Raw genomic sequence first — 24,363 nt, 5'->3', positions numbered from 1 at the left:
CATTGCATGCTGCAAGCCTGCTCCATCCCTATTACAGACAAACTCAAGAATGACTAAAGCCCTAGGATAAAACCCCTCCCATCATTCTCCTCTTATCTATACATATCTTCTCATTCCCAGTCAGAAGATGCTCACAGGGCTCCGGGCCTAGTAGTTAATTTACTAGACTAAAGGAAGTTTACTGGATACAGACTATCAGTGAGAAAATAAATGGAGCCATGGAGAGAGTGAACATTCTCCAAAGGCTCTACTCTTTTGTATGGGACTAACCTAGAGAGTAGAATGGTACAGGATTAAAAAATTCCTGTCACATTAAGTAGACACATAGACCAACGGAACAGAATTTAGAGCTCAGAACTAAAGTCTGCCTATACAGTCAACTACTATTTCACAAGGGAACCATGAATACTCAATGGAGAAAGGATAGTTTCTTCAACAAATATTTTTTAGAAAACTGGATAAAAACATGTAGAAGAAGGAAATTGGACCCCTATCTTATTACACTCACAAAAATTAACTTGAAATGGATTAACAGCTTAAATGTAAGATCTGAGACTGTAAAACTTTCAGAAGAAACCATAGGGAGAAAGGTCTTTGAATTGTTTTTGGCAATAATTTTTTGGATGTGACCCGAAAGCAAAGCAACAAAACCAAAAATAAATAAGTGGGAGTATATTAAACTAAAAAGCTTCCACACAGTAAAAGAAGAATAAAATGAAAAGGCAACCCATGGAACAGGAGAAAATATCTGCAGACCATCTATCTAATAAGGGGTAGATTCCCAAAACACATAAGGAACTCATGCCATGCAATGCGATCAGATTCAAAAATGGGCAGGGGATTTTAATAGATATTTTTTCCAAAGAAGACATGCAAACAGCCAATAGATACCCAAAAAAACACTTGACATCCCTAATCATCAGGGAAATGCAAATTTTAAAAAATTTTTTTCTAAAAAAATTAAAAGCAGAACACCCATTTATTTTAGCAATCCCACTTCTTGGTCTATAACTAAAGAAAATGAAGCCTGGTTGTCTTTCTTGTGCACTGCAGCATTATTCACAATAGCCAAGCTATGGAGACAACCCAAGTGTCCACCAGTGAATGAATGAATGAATAAAGAGGTACCCTGTACACACAATGGAATATTGTTCAGCCATGAGAAAGAAGGGAGCCCTGTCATTTGTGACAAGATGGATAAGCCTCGAGAGCATTATGCTAAGTGAAATAAGTCAGAGAAAGACAAAGACTGCATGCTCTCACTTCTATGTGGAATCTAAAAAAGTTAAATTCAGAGAAACAGAGCAGAGTAGGGCTGCCCAGGGCTTGGGGTGGAGTGGGGGGAGAAGGGGGAGAAGTTTGTCAAAGGATACAAACTCACAGTTGTAAGATGAATGAGTTCTGGGGATACAAATGTACACAGCATTGTGACTATAGTTAAAAATACTGTATTGTATACTTGAAACTTGCTGAGAGATTAGATATTGAATGTCTTCACTGCACACACAAAAAAATGGTATCCATGTGAGGGAGTGGAAGTGTTCATTTCTCTACTGTGGTAATCATTTTGCAATAGATACGTGTATCAAATCATTGCATTGTGTACCTTAAACTTATGTCATATCTCATTTCTATCTCTATAAACCTGGGGGGAAATATTTCTGTCAAATTCACCTGGATTGTGACAAAGTTCATGGTAAGATACTGGTCAGAAAATGTATTTCTGCCTGGAATCAAAGCTCTTACGATAGATAGGAAACCAGGGAGAATCCCAAAGACCTATCTGACCTGTGAGGTGCCTAATGGTAGCATAGCATCCAGGTCTGGATAACCTAGCCCCACAGGACCCAGTGAGCCCACATGACATTGGTCTCCTGCCTCCAGAGACAGACATTGGTCCAACTAAAGCCCTGTATAGCTGAGGATCTTGCTTAACAAAAAGTTATTGCATCACCTTGCTTCAGCCATCAGGCTAAATGCTCAGGCTACAAAGACGTATAGGAAAGAGGTTGTTGACCTTGAGAAGCTCATGACCTGGGACACAAGATGATCCTAGGTACAGGACAACTTGTGGAGAATTTGCTAACAAACAGTGGCAGCAAAGTGAGATGACTGTCTTAACATGAATATTAACACGTACAAAGTATTCTGGGTGCCTAGGGAAGGCGCTGCATGGCGGCTTCAAGAAGGCTCCAGAGAGAAAGTGAGGTGTGAGCTTGTTCTTGAAGGACCACAAGTTTGCTCAGGCCAAGAAGCAGAAAAAGCCATTCCTAGCAAAGAGAGCCGCAAATGAAGAGAGGTGCGAAGGGGCCTGGCAGACAAGCGAACAGCTTGAGACTGAAGGCTGCAAACGAATGGTGACCCGCAGACAGATTTCACTGGGGCCCCAGGGTGGTTTATGAATTTGAGCCATATTTAGAAATGGAAATATTTCATGAAAAATACAGATTTTCTGCTTCTTTTGAAAAAAAAAAGAAAATCAGACCACCTTGCTGGATACTCATCATGGGCTGGAACTGCGACATGATCACCCCCTTCAGAAGAGGCCTGTGCACCCCAGTTTATCCCAATGTCCACCTCCCACGCCAAGTTCAATCTACTCATGGGCATTTGTGCTGCCACCTAGCAGTTGCGCTAATTCAGATTAACAGCGTCACTCCTGGTGGCATTTGAATTTTTAGCCTCTCGTTAAGCACTCCTAGAAATTACAGAGCAAGGTGGAGGTTGAGGGGACCAAGATTGGCAGAATTAAAACTAGCAACTGTGGGGAGCCATTACCACTCAAAGCCAAAGGGACAAGGGGAGGAAGTTGTGTAAATGAAGTGTGATGAGAGCTGGGAGGAGGAAGGGCCCTGGAAGCCCAGGGCTTGGGGTGTAATTATTGGAAACACAGCCTTGGAACTGGAAGGGGGGTGGTTGAGACACTCATGTCTGACTCTTTGTGACCCTGTGGACTGTAGTCCAGAGGCTCCTCTGTCCATAGGATTTCCCAGGCAAGAATACTGGAGTGGGTTGCCATTTCCTTCGCCCGGGGATCTTCCCAACCCAGGGATTAAAACCAAGTCTCCTGGATTACAGGCAAATTCTTTACCCACTGAGCCACCAGGAAAGCCCTAGAAGGGAGTGGGGATAAAATACCTGTCTCAGATAAGCAATAAGAATATATTGTACAGCACAAGGAAATACGGCCATTATTTTGTAGGAGTTTTTTATAAGTTTTTTTTTAATGTGGACTTTTAAAGGCTTTATTGAATTTGTTACAATATTGTTTCTGTTTTATGTTTCGGTTTTGGGTTTTTGGTTGTTTTTTTTTTTTTGCTGTGAGGCCTGTGGGATCTTAGCTCCCTGAGCAGGGATTAAACCCATACCCCTCTGCGTTGGAAGGCGAAGTCTCAACCACTGGACCACTGAGGAAGTCCCTGATAGTCAGTTCAGTCGCTCAGTCGTGTCCAACTCTTTGCGACCCCATGGACCACAGAGCACACCAGGTTTCCCTGGCCATCCCCAACTCCCGGAGCTTGCTCAAACTCACGTCCATCAAGTCGGTGATGCCATCCAACCATCTCATCCTCTGTCGTCCCCTTCTCCTCCTGCCTTCAATCTTTCCCAGCATCAGGGTCTTTTCCAAGAGTCAGTTGTTCACATCAGGTGGCCAAAGTATTAGAGTTTCAGCTTCAGCATCAGTCCTTCCAATGAATGTTCAGGACTGATTTCCTTCAGGATGGACTGGTTGGATCTCCTTGTAGTCCAAGGGACTTTCAAGAGTCTTCTCCAACATCACAGTTCAAAAGCATCAATTCTTCGGTGCTCAGCTTTCTTCATAGTCCAACTCTCACATCCATACATGACCGCTGGAAAAACCATAGCCTTGACTAGACAGATCTTTGTTGGCCAAGTAATGTCTCTGCTTTTTAATATGCTATCTAGATTAAATGGAATATGATGTATAAAAATATTAAATCACTATGCTGTACACCTAAAACTAGTATAATGTTGTAAATCAACTATAGGCAAGTTTAATAAAACAGATGAGAATTGCACCATAAAAACAAGCAAATAACCTTGATCTCTCCTTCAGAGCCTCCCACAAGCTGAACCGGAAGCCAGAGGGCAAGAGAGCCCTACAAAGGCTGTCCACAGCCAGGCACAGGGAGAGAGGGGTGGAGAGTGGCTTGGGAAGGCACCAGTATATCTAGGCATGTGGGGATGGAGAAGAGCCAGGAAAGGCCCTCTCCTGTGATCCCTGCATAGGGGCCCTCCTGAATATGGTTAAGCCACAGACTCTGAAGCCAGCAGGCAGAAGGGAAGAGGGTTGGACAGGGCCTGAGATGCCCCTCCATCACCAAGAAGCTCCAGGAGGCTACAAGACGCACAGCAAAACAGGGGGAAGACAGAGGCTTAGGTCTGGATTCCCAAAGACTATTCTAGACGGGTGCTGTGGGTCAAACCTGTGTCTCTTTACCACTAGCACCACTTGGGAAACCCAATATCTCGCGGTTTTCTAAATGTCTTTGTTACTGAGTTTTAATTTAACTCCACTGTAGTCAAAGAACATGTTTTGTTATAATTTGAATCTTTTTCAGTTAACTGGGATTTGTTCTGTTATCTGATCTATATCATTGCTAGGTCTTTTTCTATGATTCATTTTTCTCCTAACGATAAGTAATATTTTTCTCCCTCACATGCCTGGTAATATTGAACTGGAGGTTAGACATTGTAAGTTTTATTTTGTTGAGAGTCTAAGCCTTGTTCTGGGATAGAGTTATGAAGAAATGTTCACTCTTTCCAGATCTGCCGTTCATCTTTATCAGGTGAGACCAGCACAGGCGAAATGGTCCTTCTGAGGACCAAGGCAGTACTCTTCTGAGTGCTCAAGCCCTGTTATCCCAATGTTTCTCAGCTCTGGTTGTGGAGAATGGAAACTGTCCCCAGCCCTCTGTGAGGCTTGGGAATTATTCCTCCTGCTCTTTCCCAGTGTTTCTTTTCCTTGCCCTCAGGAATTTTCTTCACATGCCGATTGCTAATCAACTAAGCTAACAGGCAAATTGCTGCAGCCCTCACCTCTCGGATTCTCTGCTTTGCACTTTCTCCCTACCTTGACTTCCCTAAATTCTCAACTCTCTCCTCACATCTCAAGGTGACTACTGTGCTCTGTTTAGGTTTCTCCTCCCTGAACTTCTGCCTGAAGATGCAACTGTAGATTTCCTTTATCTCCTTCTCATCTATAAGAGCATCATTCTCCTGTATTGCATTGCTGTTTAGTGTCTGAAAACCAGTCTTATTTTTTTCTTTTTTTTTTTTTATTGGAGTATAACTGCTTTACAAAGTTGTGTTAGTTTCTGCTGTACTACGAAGGGAATCTGGAGAAGGAAATAGCAACCCACTCCAGTATTCTTGCCTGGAGAATCCCATGGACAGAGGTGCCTGGCGGGCTTACAGTCCCTGGGATTCCAAGAGTCAGACATAACTTAGTGACTAAACCACCACCACCTCCACCTGAAGTCAGCAGGTGGGAGGGAAGGGGACCGGGCAGGGCCTGAGATGCCCCTCCATCACCAAGAAGCTCCAGGACGCTACAAGACCCACAGAAAAACAAGGGGAAAACAGAGGCTTAGGTCTGGGTTCCCAAAGACTATTCTAGAAGGGTGCTGTGGTAGGTGAAGGTTTGGAGTGCTGGGATAACACAGGAACTCTTGGGCTGGAGATGGTGGTCAGGATGCTGGAGGAAGATGGCCCCCAGAGGTCTTCTGGCTCACGTTGTAGCTCACCAGGGCACCCACTATGTCCCTGCTGGTGACCCAGTCTCTGCTTGATCACTTAGGTGTTAGGGAGCACAGTAGTCCAGGGGATGGCTCTAACCATGAGAAAGACCCGCTGCTGAGCTGAAGTCAACCTCTTTGTCTCTGGCCCGGCAACTTGAGGGCATATTGAATACCTTCCTATGTCCAAGGACACTCTTTCTCACTCCTCTGGGTCCTTAACCATCTCTCAAGGTGCTGCCCTGGGACCACGACCCTCTGAATGTGGCCCCTTTCGCCATCGGCTCTCTGGAAATATTTCTCCTACGCTCCTCCCCTATGCCTGCTTTTACCTTGAATTGAATGCCACTAGAGAATGGAGGAGGCCTCCCTTGAGCTGGACAGTTTATCAATGGCATTAGTTTTATTTCAAGAATCAGGCTGAGCAAGTGGGTGTTTATAAGTTTTATCTCAACAGCTCCCTGAGCTAAACAGGCAGGGACTGGAGGCTCAGAAAGACTCAACACCACCCCAGGTGACACAGCCCAGAAGTGAGGCTGTAACCATGCCCCGGTCTGCAGCTCCAGGCCTCTTTCCACCACAGGGACCCAGAGCCCCTGGGCTCTGTCTGGGGAGCTTCTTGTACAAAGGCAGGGGGAGACCACGCTGGAGGGCTGGGGCACCACTGTTCTGTTCTGATGGGACAAGGTTTAAATGATGCCAGCTTGTCACAGCACAGTCCTTCTGGGACGTCACATTTCTAGACCTGGGGAGAGTCCTTCCCTGGAATATGCAGGGCAGTTAAGCCCCGGAGTGGAGCTCTTCTCCTGCCCAGTTCTCAACCCCACTCCCCTGACCCTGAGAGGGGCTCCAGTGGCAGGCCTGGACTTGCCCTAGAGGGCCTCATGGCAGCGGGGCTCCTCCTGTCCTGGGGCACTTCGTGCTGCTGCGCCTCAGGGCCTGAAGCTTCCATTGAGTAAATGTGCCTGGAGAGAGGTTTTGTTTTTTTTCCTTCTCCCCAATCTCCTTTTTATTTTCAGGATAAATGTCACCACATTTTAATCTCACATCTGAAATCTGGCTCCTGAAAAGCCATTGTCCAGGCTTGCATGACCTCAAGTACCCTGCAGTACTCCTCAGGGGCCCCTGTTCCCACAGGTGTTCTCTCTGTTGCTTGCTTTAGATCATCTCCCTTGAAAGGAGGGCCCAGCCTCCATGTTTCCCCAGGGCTAACATCTGCTGGGTATTAAGGGATTCTTAAGCAGGGACTAGGGTGGCAAGCCCTGGGAGGATATCTCAGCTCTGGGCATCAATGCTCTCTTATGCTAAAGGCTCCCTGGGGCTTGGTGTATTCCAGAAGTCAGTAGGGATAGGATTAGAATCATGGGGAGAGATTTTAAAAGATGTTCAAGCTCCACCCCAACAGATTCTAGGATTCAATTGATTTGGGGAGAGAGATGCTAGCCTAGTAGAACAGGCATTGCTAGACCCAAAGTTGTGTGACCATGGGCATGTCATTTCCTATTTCTGAGGATAAAAGGCAGAGGCATAAGGCTCAAGACCTTGGAACCTAGTCCTGGGGAGAGCAAACTGGAAGACGGAATTTCAAGAGATGGGGAAAGAGAGTTGGGGTTAGAATTCCAGGCTGCTGCTGGGCAGGGAGCTCCAAGCTAGGGAGGGCAAGGCTAGGCCACACTTCAGCACCCAAAACTGGCCAGGCAGGAGGCAGGACACAGAGCAACCAGGCAAAGCAGGGGTCTGAAGTGTGGGCCGACAGCATCCACAAAGACCAGGCCCCAACTATGCACAGCATGGATGCGAGTGGGCATCCGCACATCACCTAGATAAATGAGGGAAGGTCTGGTTGATTCCAAGTTCAAGGGAGCTTTTTCCTGGGATAGGTCCTTCCCCACCACCCTAGATAGTCCAGCATACCAGACACCAGAAATGGAAGAGGGAGCCTTGGCAGGAAGGCTTGGAAATTAGGGAGAAGAAAGGGGCCAACTAGAAAATTCAGTGGTTTAGAAAGCGGGCCTGGAGATGTCCCTGAAGACTGATTAAGGTCATGAGGGGGACACTGAGTTCAGGTAGAGGTCTGTCCCCCCCTCCCCTCAGAGGTGGGTAAAGGCCTCCTGAGGGACAGATACCAGACAGGACACTCAGAACAAGGAGTTGCCTGGGTGGCTGTCTTCCCATGAAGCCAATGCTAAGACCTTTGAGGCCTGGACAGTGGGCTCCGCAGGCACCTCCTTCACTTCAGAGAGCTGGATTTGCCTTTCGACCTAGCTCTTGCTTCTCACAGCGACGGTTTCACTTTCCCCTGCTTCACCTTGCACACCAGCGGCCCATGCATGGGTTAGAATGGCAGAGGCTTGTATGGGAATTTAAGTGCAGTGAGGCTTGTAAGAACTGGGTTGACAGTTTTAGAACAAGTGCTTACAGTCAGAAACTGAGCAGAGGGGAGTGGGGGTGGGTGTGAGCAGTGGTGTGGAAGGAGATGGACAGGCCTGTTTTTTTTTTTCAACTAGGCTGAGAAGATCCAAATAAATGCAAGCCTTACCTCAAGACTGTACTACCTGATGGCTGTTAACCTTGAATGCTACGGGGTAAATTGTGTTAAGTTTCACTTCCCCTGAACATCCTCTAGAAAACCGTTCCTAAAAACTCTAGGCCCACATGAATTTGCCCTTCCTGGAATCCTATAGCACCATGGTTCTCAAACTCGAGTATGTATCAGACTCATCTGGAAGGTAGAGAGTGCATGGCATCTTGAGAGTTTAATAGGTCTGGGGTGGGTCCTGAAAATGTGCCTTTCTTAGAAGCTCCCAGGTGATGCGATGGTGCTGGTCTGGGGACCACATGTGGAGAATTACAGCTATTAACACACACACTCCTCTACATCACAATTTCAGGCTTTATTTGTATTTTGTCTGGAATGAGTCTGGAATTATTTTCTGCACGTCAGTTGATCTCAGGCAGATTCTGATTCCTTGGGGCAGGGGTTGTCTGTTTCGTCTTCCACACTAATTAGCGTATTGTTGGACATACAGTAAATGAAATATATATTGAGAAGAACTTCAGAGAATTTGGTTTTTACAAGCATATAGGGATCAACTAAAGTTAATTTTAGGATTCCCACATTTTGCAAAAGAGCATCTATTTTTTTTTTCGCACCATTCACATTTGCAGAGAAAAATCTTAATGTACTTCAGCCATCTCCCAACCTCATGAAAGAAAAGCTTCAGTCTTGATTTAGGAAAAAAAAAAAGAGTTCATTCCTTCATCCTTCCAAACAAGGTACAGTACAACTGACAACAATACACATTACTGAAAAACACAACGGCATTTTATATTGCTCACTACTCTTTAAATAAGTATAATCCAGATATTAAAGAAAGGAACTGCTAATCACATTAATGCATTACAGAAATCAAAATTAACTTACCACACAAAATAAATTAAAACATTAAATATTAACCTTTTCAGTGCAACATATACAGAAGTCAGAGTAACAAGTTCTAAAAAAAAAAAAGCATCAGGTTTGTTATAATAAGATAGTGAAAAGTTGAACACTTCAGTATTATTACACTAGGAAGAGGCGTTGTGTTCAGTACTGTGTGTGTTTACCATGAGACCTTTTAGAAAGCCTGATAAAATCAGTGGCTAGAGAACAGGTCTTCTATTGGAACATTAAGAACAAACATACATGTTCTTCTTGTTTTTGTGATGTCCTCCTTTGTCCTGGGCTTTTGAATCACCCCCCTGCCCCCTCCTCAGCTGAGCAGGTTGGGAGAAATCAAAGCCCAGATCCCACTATGGGATCAGGATCTCCCGAACAGTGTTGGAGCCTCTTTGAACTGTTCCTGTCAAAATGGCCTGGAAGACCAGCCAGCGGTCCACGTGCACTGAAGCAGCCTGGACCCGGTGGAAGAGCAGCCAGAGGTACATGTGCACTGAAGCAGCCTGGACCCGGGAAACCTGAAGATGCAGACACGTGCTCCACCTGCATAGACCAGGCTCCCCAAAGCTCTGGAGGTGCACCTCCTCCCTCACCAATGCGGGTGGGGGTAATGTCAATTCTACCATCTCCTTTCATGGGAAAATAGAGTCTGGGGACATTCTGCCCCTCTCCTCTGCTGGCACACAAGTCTTGCTTGTTTACCACATGTGTTCAGATGTGTCTTCCCAATCAGGACTGGCTGCTGTATATCCTTCCATCTAGAAGAAGATGTTTCCTGCCAGCATGCTTAAAGAAGTCACAGCCTGTACAGCAGTGGGAAAATCCAGGCTCCACTGAAGATTTGGAAGCAGTCTCTCTCTTCCCCTGCCCCTTTTAAATGGGGGTTTTGCATTTCTCCTGAGACAGATATTGGAAACAGCTGTGTTCCCCATCCCCTGGTTTGCAGCTGCTCACCAGGTCAGATCTTGGGAACAAGTCCCTAATCATAATGAACTTGGCTTTGTAAAAAGCAAGGAAACACAGGGAACCTACAGAGTTGGATTAGAAGACGATTTTTAACCTGAAAAGGGGGCATTTTTATATCTAACCAAAGAAGTACCAATGCCACAAATGGCATAGGAATCCAATGCTTAGTGGCCATTCTGATTTCTGAGAGAGAAATCACTAAAGAAGCAAGGTTCTCATAACCTGGACATGGACAAAGGTCCGCCTTGATCCCAGCCTCTGCCTCCAACTCTCCCAGGGTGGCACACATTTGGGCCTGTGCACTGCATGGCTATATCAGCACTGGAAGCGGGGGGCACCGGCAGCTGTGACTGGAGCATTCACAGACACTAAGTATGAAGTCCCCATGGGAAATCAAGAAGGTTCTTGGTTCTCACCTCCTCACCCTTCTGCAAAGGCCCTTAGGTGCCTACAGACTGGACACTGATCCTTCCTCAGTAGGTGGAGAAAACCCCACAAGACATTCCCAATATCAGTTCTTGCTCTTTAAAGGCAACCAGACCTCAAACAGTCTCTAAAAGACTGAGGAAAGACTGTTCTAAAGTAAATATGTGATTTCAAGTTAAAAACCAATGATGCCACTCCACTTCCATTAGTCTCTCTATACCGGAATCAGACTTTCAGGAGAGCCCGATGAAAAAAGGGGGGGGGGGGCGGCAAGCTGGGGTCCACAAACCAGTGTCAACTGCATCTCTGGGGGTGAAGCCCCAGCCCGCAGATCCGCTGCTGTAGGACCTGTGTAAGGAATGCGAACTTAAGCGTATATTCTCTCATGACTAGACCCCAGAAGCTATGTCAGTTACGCTGCTGGCGAACAGATCCCATTTCTAATCTCGGTGCTTTGGGTGCAGCGTCATTCAATACAAGTGCCAGAATTGCAACACAGGTCATATAATTTTCTTAACTGTGAGAAACACAGAGAAAATGCATTGAAATAGACATGCTGGGCAGAAGAATTCCAGCAGGACAAAATGACCTGGTAGGAATTTCAAGCTCACTTGACATATTTTAAAAGTCCCTTTCATGAAGTGAGGAGCTACAGGCACTGAAGGGTTAATAGGTAGAGATCTCCCATTTTTCAAATATTGGTGAATAAGAGTTCCCTCACATAAGGAGTTACAAATTATTTCATTGTTTCCCTGTTTGCAAATTTTAATAACAATTCCTAGGGATGAGCTCCACCACGAAGTTGGAGTGAACCGGGGTTTCCCACAAGCAGGCCCATTGGGTTGGAGAGTACCCAGGAGAACAACTTCTCCTTCTCTGAGGGAAAAGCAAGACCCACGTGATGGAGGCAGCTTATTAAGAGTTTTTGTTTTAAAACAAAAAACAAAAACCTAGCATCCTGAATGGAAAAGAAAAATAAAATTACTGGAATATTTCTCCTAGTGCTTAAAAATAAATAGGAAAGTTCAATTTGTCCTTTTCAAAATAAAGCAACAAATCAACCAAGTAGCAACATGGAAAATAAGTGACTGGTCCCCTTTCATGGGTGCAACTCCAAATGCCTGTTGCTCTCTGCTAAAGCTCTATGTCTAAACAGATTCTCGGACGGCCCACCAGAAGGTTAATAGGTTTAATAAGAGCAGTGTAGTCACTGTCGTGTTTCCTCCTTGTAGATACACACACAGACTCTCTTCCTCTTCCTCAATAAGGTGCCAGGCCTCCACTGTAAGCTCTGCTAACTTTTCAGCAGGAATGTATCGTAGGGCATTTACCAGTTTTGTGTATTAAATGGCATGATCTCTGAACCCCAATCTTTGCTCCCATCAGTAGCTCCTCCTCTTCTTCCATCTCCACCCATCCTGGTGCTTCCCCCACCACCGCCCCAAGTTTTAGCTGTCCCAAAGAGACCAGGCATTTCGAATCAGTCTAGTTTTTTGGCAAGCAATACATGGATCATTGATGTAGATGTCTGAAAGGCTTTTACACTTTTTACACTGACTTAAGAGATTAAAATAAATCATCATCCATCTAATAAATAAGAAATTAGCTCTGAGGACGGCAACAGCTCAGGAAGGTCTTCAACGTCATGTGTCCATGGAAGACACTGGGCTGCTTGAGGGTTTCCTGACAGAGGACTGGCATGCCTCCTCCTCCACTGGCATCTTCATGTAGCAAAAAGCAGTGATGCTTTTTTCCACCATTTTCCCCAAGAAGCAGATAAGAAAGAAAAACTGTAACAATTATAGGAACTCCAGTGTCAGGCACGATGGAGACTATTCTGGGGAGACGGGTCTGGTATCCGTAACTGGCAGAACACACCTACACACACCTGGATGCAGATGACGAAGCACATAGGTCATTAGGTAAATAGGAGGTCCACCCCGTGCCATTCATTTCTGACCAGTCTTTAAACTGTGGTCCACCGATTTCTTCTCCAGGTCACACCGGATAACCCCAAGCAGACAGAGTTCTGGACAGAATTTTGAAGGAAGGCCCACGTAAGACAAAAAGCCTGCACAGGTGATGGCAGGCAGAGAAGGAAAGGCCTGCTGGCCCAAGCCTGGCAGCCCTTGCTGTGCCGAACTCAAGAAGCCCTTTTTCCCTCTGGCTGCTCCAGGCCACCTGGCAGAACTCCTCCTCTGGGCTCTTCAGACCACTGGAAGGAAGGAAAAACAGGTTAAGCTCTGCAGGCCACACTCCAGCCAGGCTGGGAAAACTGGCATGGGACAGAAACTTGGGGATGCACCAGCCCAAGTCACTGGGTTCTCTCGGGCAGTCAAGTCCACATTCTGCTGGTTCGACCACAGGGGCAGTAGCTCCTGAATCTGTGCTTTCAGCACCAAAGGAAAGAAGGGAACAGGGACACACACTGTTGAAGGCCTTCATTCAACTGGAGGTGATTCAGCCCATCTGCTGCCAGTTCCCTCATCAGCAGCAGCTTAGTGGGCAGCTCAGGAGCTAGTCAAGGGCTCTGGCAGCAGAATGGCTTCCTCTAAGGCCATGGAAGAATAGACCCCCTTATTTCTCAATGGGTGGGCCCTGAGGGCCACCCCACTCCAGTACTTTTGCCTAGAAAATCCCATGGACGGAGGAGCCTGGTAAGCTGCAGTCCATGGGGTTGCTAAGAGTCAGACATGACTGAGCGACTTCAGTTTCACTTTTCACTTTCATGCATTGGAGAAGGAGATGGCAACCCACTCCAGTGTTCTTGCCTGGAGAATCCCAGGGACGGGAAGCCTGGTGGGCTGCCGTCTATGGGTCGCACGGAGTCGGACACGACTGAATTGACTTAGCAGCAGCAGCAGCAGGGTCCTGAGGGTATCCTCTGTGCCTGTCATGGGGAAGCAGGGTGCACCCAGTCCCCAGCAGCTCCTGAGTCCAGTCCAGCCTGGACATCTTCCTGCACTGGTCTCTCCCGGGTTCCCTGGAGGTGGAGTGTACCCATTGTCTTAAGAAGAGGGGCTTTAGCCTTGGCCATCTCTGCAAGGTCAGACCCATTGCTGGGTTTAAAGCCAACATTCTCTCAAAATGTAGGTAGAGAAGAAGTGACATTAACAAGAAATTTACTCCACCCTAAATGACTCTGCCAAGGTGCAGACTGAGGGTACAAAAATACTATCAATTTTCTTAAAAAGCCATACACAATTTTTTTCTATTGGTGTTAAAAGACCAAACAAAAATGTTTATCTTCATTAGCTCAATGCATGGTACCGCGAGGTAGTGGAGGAAACGGGAGTGGGGACTTCAGAGGCCCTGGGTCTCATCCTAGCTCCCCCAGGGACTCAGACCTTCCACACAGGTCTTTGGCAGACTCAGTTTACCCACACCCTCTTCAAGACTACTGCGAGGATCAATGAATTAGCACATTCCTAAACCAAACGAACCGCTCATGCACAATTACTATGGCTCTTGAAATGAAGATCAAGTAACAGCGGCCCCTTGCCTTCAGTTCCCTCCAGGTCAGACCACCAGGAGGCCTAAGCAGTGCAGCAGGCACTTTCTCCCTGCCCTTTCCACACAACCTTGAGCTGACTATTTAGTAGAGAAGCCACCCTCAGGTGGATGAGGCTGGGGTGATTGTCTCTTGACGAACCACTTCCTAAAAAGGAACGCTAAGTTTACGACAGTCTTTTTGGTCAAACAAGCATTCCAGAAACTCACTCATGTGTGACTTTTCAGAGCCTGTCTGGATTAATTTGCTATTTGACTCCAGGAGCCTGGAGCTAGGGATGCTTGGAGAAGGCTCTGGAGATGTGAGTCTGGCATTCTAGCCAGATGTCCAGTCTTTTTCACGGATGTTGGAGAAAATATTCATGGAACAATGGTAAGCTGAATGAAGATCACAAGATTCTAAGAGTTCAGAGTCCTTCAAGACCTTCTAAAAGCCGCATCTATCATTTCACTGCTGGGAAAGGGAAGATGATTTCTCAAGAGAAAGAGAAAGGACATCTGTTGTGTGTCTCCAGTCTGTGATACACCAGGTTCTTCATCTCAGTACTTATTTAATTTGCACGACATCTTTTTAATGAGAAAACCAAGGCTCAGAGATGTTAAGTTACTTGTTAAAGGTCACACAGTCACAGGTAAGGATAACAGAGCCACCTTCTGAGGAAAAGACACATTGGAATAAACTGAATCTGACTTGGTAGGATAAATGTCCTCTTCTTTTTCTCCCTTCTTTCTGCTTCACCCTCCAAGAACTTCTGCCCTGACTTGAAACAGGCGGTCCTTTTCTCTACCCAACAGTGTCTCCTGAGGGAAAAGTCCTCCCTCGAGGCAGCCTCCTTACCTGTTTCTGAGTGGCAGCAAGCAGTCCTTCCCTTCAGGAGGGCGCTGGGCTTCTCATGCCGGCAGATGAGCGCCCGGCACCACTCACAGTGTTTTCGGACCTCGCAGCAGCTGCAAAGGTGCAGAGAACACGGGCTGGGTAGGAGCCTGGCAGGAGTGCCCAGCTGGGGCAGTGGCTGCCGGAGGGGCCTGCTGGGCAGCTCCGGGCTCTACTTATCCTTCCCCTGGAGCTTCCGGAGGGACAATCACAGCACAGGGCTGAGGGCTTTGCAAGGAGGTAGCCTTTGGGGCCACTTGCGGAAGGATCTGTTGGCCACCCCCAAAAGACCAGCTCTATGTGGCCGCTCCTCTCTGGGTTGGCCAAATAGGCTCCAGTTGACAGAGGGGACCAGTCATTCCACACCCCCCATCCCCACCCCGGTGGCCCAGCTGTTTGCTCCATAAAGCAGCAGTTGGGTCACTTAGAACCACTGTCAGGACTGGGCCAAAAAACCACTTCAGGCTGGCAGGGCTGCGTGGGTTCAGGATGGGGTCATCCATCAGGAGCAGCCAGCAAGCAGTAAAGCAGGGACTGTAGGTAGACTGTACGGACCCACGGAAGGAATGAAAGAATAAGCCAAGCAACTCCATGGCTTCAGATCTTTTTCTGAAGACTAACACTCTCTGGTCATGGCAAACTCATCCTCTCAGAGCACCTGCTACCCATATTTCCAGGGAATATTGGGCCAGTATTCTGGCCCAATACTGGAAATACAACCCTCGGGTCTGTCCCTTTGCAGAGCAATCCAACTGGGAGATATAGGCAAGCAAATGAGGCTAAGAACACCCGGAAAGGGGCTCAGGAAGGCTTCCTGGAAGATGCCAGGCAGCAACTGAGGTCTGGAGGAAGAGCAGAGGGAGTAACAGCAACAGTGGCTTTAGGATTTGCAGAGAGGAAGTGTGGCTGTTAACTGCACACAGGAGGCTTGGAGCCTTTCCAGTTCCCTCTGGAACCCCTGCACACCCCCATCACAATGGTGAAGACTCCAAGCCTTTGGCTCTGCTTCCAGTCAAGGCCCACTTGCTGGAGATCTCCCAGGCTGTGTGCCCTTCATACCGCTCAGCTTTCACCAAAATCCTTCTTCGCTTTGTTAACACCAATCAGACATCACAGCGGTAAACTGCCAAGGTGGCCCTGCTATCTGGGAGCGCTGCAGATAGCCCCGGGAAGGCAGGCAGGTGGGGGACCCGGCCTCAGGGGCAGTGAAGACTTACTGTATCAGCACACATGTGATGATGAGGACAGCCAGGGCCACGATGGAGACCACCACCAAGGCGGTGATGGCCTGCTTCTTCTGGCTGGCAGCCACCACGGCCAGGAGGTCTGCGTGTTCACAGCGTGCACCGACGTACCCAGAGTGGCAGCTGAGGAAGACAGGGACATCAGCACGCTCTCCAGGCAGAGGTCTCATTCACTGTACTCCCCAGGAGGACTGGACTGGAGAGACCCAAGCCCTACAAAAAAGCCCAAAGGGGCCCCTCCAGCCCTGGCTATTGGAGGCAAAGGTGTCGGTAAAATCGCCCCGACTCCCCTGCATAGGCTTCTCTTGCTTGGAGAACGAGGTAACTCATCAGCTTATCTGCGGAGGCAAGGTGCTGCTGAAGCACTCTGTTATCATGGTTACTATGCCAGATCCTGGGGGAGTGAGGAAGGCAGCAAATGTGTCTAGGACGTGAAGCTCATTTTGGCAGTTCATAAAAAACCAGGTTATTTTTAAACTAAATGTGTGTATTCAGAATTCCCAGTGATGAGAGAAAGAAAACACGCTAAACCATCAGGAGACAAAGACTGTGGCTTGATTTTTATATTCTTTGTCAGGGTTAATTAGTCCTGCAAGCATTTACCAGGTGATCCAGCGCACAGGGGCACGTACTGGAGTAGAACCAGCAGCACTGTCTCGTAACTGTAGGGCCTGAAAAGCCCCAGGGGTCTTACATTTGTGATTCCCTTAATCTGGGGGCTTCCAGACCCCAGATGCCAGGAGTCACAGGATAAATACAGGGTATTTCCTGGAGGATAGCTTTTGCTCCATGTTAACAAAATCTTAATCATTTTAATGTTAAAAGAACAAGTACTGTATGGGTTTAAAATTAAGGCAAACAGGAGATGTTGCAAAAATGGCTGCCTAAGGCCACAGCCTGGGATACTGGAGCATACAGCTTCAGTCTCTAAGACTGCTTAATGGTAAAGTTTCCCACTGGTGCTCTTTATTCCAAAGCTCAATCGTTATGTACCTCATTTAAAGGCATTTTTAGTTTGAATTCAGGTACTTGCTTTCAGTTAAAGATTAATTTACATTTGACCCATGTTTTCTCATTTAGTTTGCACAGAAAAGTCAAGTCATTTGCTTGTGACCACCATGCCAGGGAGGCTCAGGAGGTAAAGAATCTGCCTGCAATGTGGGAGATCCTGGTTCAATCCTTGGGTCAAAGAGATCTCCTGGAGAAGGGAATGGCCACTCACTCCAGTATTCTTGCCTGGAGAATTCCTTGGACAGAGGAACCTAGTGGGCTACATAGGGTTGCAAAGAGCCAGAAGAGAGAGAAACATATTCCCAGATCTGTGGACCCCAGGGTCTGGGTTACGGCTCACTCAGCAGCTGCTGCCCCTGTATACTATCCAGGATTGGGATAAAAACACTGCAGATTAAGCTCTTGATCTTAAAACAGTAAAGGAGACTTGAGGTTCTAGGGCCAACAATGCAGGGTTCTCCGCAGACCTAAGGAGGGAGCAGGCTCTGGGGAGGAGGAAGATTCGGGAGCTCTGGCAAGAAGACTTTGCTTGAAAAAGGATCTGGACCACGGAAGTGTGAATAACAGCGCAGACTCTCACAGGCTCAGGCTAGGAGGGAGATGACTTCGGGGTGGGGATTATGAAACAGGGGCAAGTTTTTTTTTTTTTTTTTTTTGGTTGGTTTTAATAACAGGATCACGTGAAGGCCAAAGTCAGGAAACAGCTCACCCTGTACGCAGGGGAGAAAACAAAGGCACTGGTCCCTTCCCACCAGGAGAAAGCTAAAGTGTGGACTGAACTTGAGACTGAGAGGCGATAAACAGCAGGCACAGGTAATGCACAAATGAAGCTGTGAGTGTCTACAGAGAATCTTGCAAAGGGTGCCACCTCCAGCCATTGTGAGTTTTCACTCTGCACCCTGATGGCTCTCACCTGGGTTGTGGGCTTCCTCCTCTTTTCATTTAGCATCCAACACCCCATATCTGCAGGACCCTGATCTACCCCCTCTACTTTATCTTCTGTCACTTAGATTTCAGCCAACCCATCAGTCCTCCACCCCCCAGTGTCAACTAAACTAGTGCCAGCACATAGACACTCAGGACACACACCTGTTTGTGAATGAATGAGTGAATGAATGATTACCTTCCCCTTGTCCATCTCAGCTACTGCTACCTTCTCTGCCTGCAACATTATTCCTCACTTCCTTCCTCAAACTCCATCTCAAAGACCACATTCTCCAAGAAGATATAATTTGAAGACTCATTCATTCATCCATCCATCCATTTTCCAAAGCTCTTTCCATGGATCTCTATAGCCTGTCTTTCCCTAAAGGCCCTCAGGACAATGCCCACCTCTGTGACTGCCCTTCCTGCCAGCTTCACTGGAAGCCAGCATCCAGGCTCCTACAGGCAAGACGGAGCTCTACAAAATTTCTGGTGAACCACTGAACAGAAGAGGGTTGGGGAGCCTGGGCTTTGTTAGATGTCTAACCAGGAATTGTGGCCAAGTCAATGAGACGTCTCTGTAGTTGGGTGTTGGTGTTGTTTCCTCCTAGGGAGGAGAGTGTGATGACAATTTGCACAGCCATTATAAAGATCCAGGCCATAGGAGAGGCAATTTCACCCAGCTTAAACTCCTCTAATCCACAGGCTCTGGAAAGGAGGATTCAAACATCTCCTCAATTGCCTCAACTGCTTAGTTCTGGAAACCCTGCTGCTGCTGCTGCTGCTGCTGCTAAGTCACTCCAGTCGTGTCTGACTCTGTGCGACCCCATAGATGGCAGCCCACCAGGCTCCCCTGTCCCTGGGATTCTCCAGGCAAGAACACTGGAGTGGGTTGCCATCTCCTTCTCCAATGCATGAAAGTGAAAAGTGAAAGTGAAGTCGCTCAGTCGTGTCTGACTCCTAGCGACCCCATGGACTGCAGCCCACCAGGTTCCTCCGTCCATGGGATTTTCCAGGCAAGAGTACTGGAGTGGGTTGCCACTGCCTTCTCCGCTGGAAACCCTATGAACTAACAAATCAATGCTGGGGACTCCAAGAAATCCTATTTAAATAAAAGAGTGGGAGCCTAGTGCTAATTACAACATTAGCTTATTGAAGGCTATGCTAAACTCCTACATGAATCATCTCTGTTAATCCCAACAGTAACAACTGCATGGGGAAAGAGGGTGGGGAGTGGATTCTAGAGTTTAAAAACTAAGGATCTTAACTGTGAAGGAGACCTTTCTGGTGTAATGCAAATTGATTTGGAAGATACTCTGGGATATTGATTCAATGGCAAACTCACAAACCACATAGCAAAAGGGAAGATGGGCTGCTGACTGCCCTGTAAAGAGGTCTTTCTGCTGTGGGTATAGCAAATTGCAAAGATGCCCCCAAACAATGCCATCTTAACTCATCAGGAAAGACAGCCCCCAGACTGAGTCACACTTTGCTGACTTTCTTGTTCTTCCTAACATGTGAGTGCTGGGCCCTTCACAACCAGCCTTGCTTCAGAACTGCTCCAGTGGAGGTCCGAGCCTCTTTGTCCCCTTAGGGTCACAGCTGCAAACATTCAAACCCCAGTCTCATTGAAATAGGGTGCTCAGCGTGTTTATGAATGAAACCTTCCCTGGTGAGGCACAAGAATTACATGAGTTGTTGCCAAATATTGGGTTGGCAAAAAAGTTCATTTGGATTTTTCTGTAAGACCTTTTGGCCAACCCAGTACATGAGACTCTAGGTCACGGCCTAGGTGAGCTCTTAGAGTGGCGAGTCTTAGCACCAAGCAGCCCAACTGCAGTGGGAGGCAGAATAGCCTGTGGCCTAGATACTCAAGCTCTTCCCAGGACCTCGAAGATCAAAGCCTCTGAAAACGGGGCCTGGGTGTCTTAAAGAAAAGGCTGAAGGTATTCTGATGAAGCCAAAGTTGAAAGCCACCATGAAGGCTGACCAGTGAAATCAACTCTAGCTGCACATTGGAATGGCCTGGGGAGCTTGGAAAAAAAAAATCTTGATGTCCAGGCCACACCCCAGACCAACTAAGTCAGAGTCCCTGGGAGTAAGGACTGGCATCAGTATTTTTAAAGCTCCCAGATGATTCCATTGGGCAGCCAGGGTTAGACTTTCTAAGGCAATTTAGACTTGCTGGTTTGGGGATGGACAGAGGTCCTTTTTTTCCCCCATCACTCATTTGGAATATAGGCAGCCTTCTCAGTTGCTCTTTACTGGGGCGGGGGGGGGGGGGGGCGCCAAGAAAAGGTTTGGTTACAAACATTTTTTTTAAATTTCCTAAGCTTCTACTAATATTAGGCTTAATTATGCCAATTATTGTAGCATAAATCACACAGTGAGGGGAAGCATCACCTCACCTGGTCACAAATGACTCACGCTTGACTCAGCTGCTGTCTTGACCTTAGGTAGGCACCAGATCCCACCTGGCTGCACATCAGAATCACCTGGGAAGCTTTGGAAAATGCCAAGGCCATGGCCACACCCTTGGAGATGCCCCTGACCAATTGGTCTGGGCACCCAAGTGACTCTAATGTGTGGCCAGGCCTGAGAACCACTGAGGCAGAACGGTCATTTAAGCTATAGACTCGAGAGCAACACTCCAAAGTCTGCCCCTTTCCCCTCTCTCCCCTCTCTCCCCTCTTCCTCTCTCTCTGGGCATTTCCCTAGGGTGGGAGCTGTACAATGGGTCTTCTCATTCAGGTGCAGGAGAAACCCGAGATGCAGCACCTCTGTTTAAGAAAGGAATCTGAATAAAATAGGAATTATTCTGTCACCACGGGGAATGGCAAATGTGTAAGCCTGAACATTTTTTTATACCATTTGATTATTCAATTTCATCTGTTGAGAGTGGGTATTGTCAAACACAAGGAATGCTGAGTTTGTCTTCATAATTTTGAAAATGAGCCTCTGGAATCATATACAGGCTGTTTTCCCCAAATAAGAACCGAAAAGAAAGTAATGCCCCAAAAAAGACAGGGCAAAGTGCAGCACAGGAGGGGCAAGGATCCTGTCTGAGCTGAGAAGCCGTGGTGGCTGAAGATGAGGGGCAATGTGCTCCAACCAGGGGGTCCCTGGGACCTTCTCTGCTGTGTGCTGATTCAGTCTGGAGGTGGCTTTGGTGTTTTCTTAGGAGCAAACGACAATAATTAAATTATGAACAATATGCCTCTCTTTCTCCTCTGTTCAGGGCTTTCAGACCTTCTAGCCCTGTCCAGTTGCCCAGTTTTTCCCCCTAAGTCCCCTTTGCACCTGGTTCACAGTGCCTTTTAAAATTTTAAGGAAATGGTGATAATGCATGTAAGCTGTGCTCTTACAATTTTTTTTTCTTCTTAAGGAAAATATCCTCTAATTAGAAAAATAATGGTTCTAAGCAAATTGGAAAGTACATAAATTATAAGAGAGTGGAGAGAAAAAGAAAGTTCACATTACTGCACATCCGACCACCTCAAAGTCGGACAAGTAAGTACTTCTATATAGTTTTCTTAACATAGTTAAGATTTTTTTACAAATATTATTTTGTATCAATTTTTCAATTGATCAATCAATTGTATACAAATTGTACAATTTGTATCAATTTTTGTATCAATTTGACATCTCTTCACCATTTTACTATGTCATTAGAAACATTCAGGAGCTGTTTGAAATGGTTGTAAAGTAATTTATACAGAGTTTGCTTCACTGAACCCTTACCATTTAGACTGCATCCAATTTTGATTTCATAAATAATGCCAGTGGCTTATCTTTGTGTATATACTTTGCTTGCATTTGAGATTACTTCCTCGGGATAGGATCCCATAAATGGGCACAGCATGGTATATAGACTTGGAGCCAAATTGTCATGGGTTTGAATCCCATTCCCCACTTTATGCCTGTGTGACCTTGAGCAAGTTACTTAACCTCTCTGTGCCACTGATTCTGTGTCAGTAAAACACAGAGTAACAAAACTTACCTCATAGAGTTATGAGCATTAAACGAGTTAACATCTTGTGAAGTGCCTGACACAAAGGAAGGGCTGTATGAGTGCTAAAAATGTAAATAAAAGAAAGAGAGCATTTTAAAGGCTCTTGAGAGACACTGTCTTCATAAACAATGATGTACTCTCTGGCTGGAGGCTAGTGTTCTGAATTTCAGTCAAGGCTTTTGGCATGGACCCTAAGATAAAGTCTTTAATATGGGGGCCAAGGACAAAGTTGACCAACAGTTAGGGACTAAGGTTTTAGAAAAATATTTATACCAACTTGCCTTAACCGTGGAGAAAATCCACAGGGTTGCGGTAGGAGTGGGGACACTGAGCCGCAGGACACTTGTACTGGGTTTACCCATCCTTGGCCTTGGGGTTTCCCTGCTAGCTCAGCTGGTAAAGAATCCTCTTGCAATGCAGGAGACCCTGGTTTGATTATTGGGTTGGGAAGATCCCCTGGAGAAGGGATAGGCTACCCACTCCAGTATTCATGGGCTTCCCTGGTGTCTCAGATGGCAAAGAATCCACCTGCAATGTAGGAGACCTGGGTTCCATCCCTGGGTTGGGAAGATCCCCTGGAGGAGGGCATGGCAAACCACTCCAGTGTTCTTGCCTGGAGAATCCCCATGGACAGAGAAGCCTGGCGGGCTACAGTCCAAGGGGTCGCAAACAGTTGGACACGGCTGAGTGACTAAGCACACATTCTTGGCCTCAAGAACAAGATTTGCCATGACCTATAGCCTCTCTGCTTGGGGCACTTGGGGAGGAGTGTACTGGAGGGGTAGGGGCTTCCTCATGGCACATGGTCTACTCGACTTTCACTGTCCCTTCAGCAGGACCTGAATCCTTCAGCTGTGGTCATGGTTAACAATGTACTGATCACAATGGTGATGGTGCTGATGAAGGCTGCTCTTATACTCTGCTGGGAACTGGGCTTGAATGTTCTCCAATGCTGTAACAGCATCTTATGTAGTAATTCAACAGATGAATGGATGAAGATGTGGCACATATATACAACAGAACACTACTCAGCCATAACAAAGAAATAAATAAGTCATTTGCAGGAACATGGATGCAACTAGAGGTTATCATACTAAGTGAAGTAAGTCAGAAGGAGAAAAGGCAAATACCATATGATATCCCTTATATGTGGAATCTAAAATACGGCACAAATGAATTTATCTACAAAACAGTAACAGACTCAGAGACAGAACAGACTTGTCTGTTGCCAAGGATCAGCGGGTGGGAGAGGGATGGACTGGGAGTTTGGGGTTAGTAGAGGCAAACTATTACACAAAGAATAGACAGACAAGTCCTACTGTATAGCACAGGGAGCTCTATCCAATATCCTGGGATAAACCATAATGGAAAAGAATATAAAAAGAATACAAACATGTATATAACTGCTACTCTGCTGTATAGCAGAAATTAACACAATACTATAAGTCAACTCTACTTCAATAAACAATAAATTTAAAAATAACTTTCTGTGATGATGCAAATAGTGTCTGTATGTGTGGCATCTAATATAGTAGCCACTCGCTGCCCAGAAGTACTAAGTTCCTGAAATGTGGCTAGCGAGACTGAAAAATGAAATTTTAATTAAATAAGTTAAATAGCCTCACATGGCTAGTGGCTCCTATCTTGGACAGCAAAAACTCTACATGCGTTATGGTCACTGGGGCCTCCTTACAATCCTGAGAAATACTCATCTCCCCATTTATTTTTTAATTTTAAATTTTATTTTATTTTTAAACTTTACAAAATTGTATTAGTTTTGCCAAATATCAAAATGAATCCACCACAGGTATACACAAAGAAACTGAGGCTTAATGGTCCTAGGTCACTTGGGTCTGTCTGACCTTGAAATTTATGCCTTTAACTGCTGTGTGACCCTCAGTATCTGCTTCCGGTGAGGGCAGAGAGAAGGCGTGCACTTCCTCAAGATCTGTGGTTGGGTGATGTCCTAACTTCTCCCCCGAACCCCACCACCTGCTGGTTGTTGAGGTGAAAGATCTACATGAAGTGGCTTAAGTACCAGCAGGAAAACCGCCCCCAACCCCAGTCTCTCGGGAGGCATGTTCCCATTTGCACGGGCAGCCTGCGGGCTTACTGAAGGCGGTCACCCCTCTCTGGGTGTTCGACTGTTCAGATCCCAGTGGATGGCTCTGTGGCCAGAGCCAGGTGGAATATTTTCC

General features: G+C 46.5%; 1 protein-coding gene across 2 annotated transcripts in view; it reads right to left on the bottom strand.

Moving 5' to 3' along the window:
- Positions 1–8,634: 8,634 nt before the first annotated feature.
- TGFA (transforming growth factor alpha) overlaps positions 8,635–24,363 on the bottom strand; it is a 118,664-nt gene continuing 102,935 nt past the window's right edge. For both annotated transcript variants that reach the window (XM_002691233.7, XM_010809885.4), the window contains exons 4-6: positions 16,192–16,341; positions 14,939–15,048; positions 8,635–12,805 (exon numbers count right to left, since the gene is read on the bottom strand). In XM_002691233.7, coding sequence (XP_002691279.2) covers positions 12,798–12,805; positions 14,939–15,048; positions 16,192–16,341 — 268 coding nt within the window. In that variant the 3' untranslated portion in view covers positions 8,635–12,797. The remainder of the gene's footprint in view (positions 12,806–14,938; positions 15,049–16,191; positions 16,342–24,363) is intronic.

This window comes from Bos taurus, chromosome 11 (genome assembly GCF_002263795.3).
Source record: "Bos taurus isolate L1 Dominette 01449 registration number 42190680 breed Hereford chromosome 11, ARS-UCD2.0, whole genome shotgun sequence".
Lineage (NCBI taxonomy): Eukaryota > Metazoa > Chordata > Mammalia > Artiodactyla > Bovidae > Bos > Bos taurus.
This window is presented reverse-complemented; position numbering and strand designations above follow the sequence as displayed.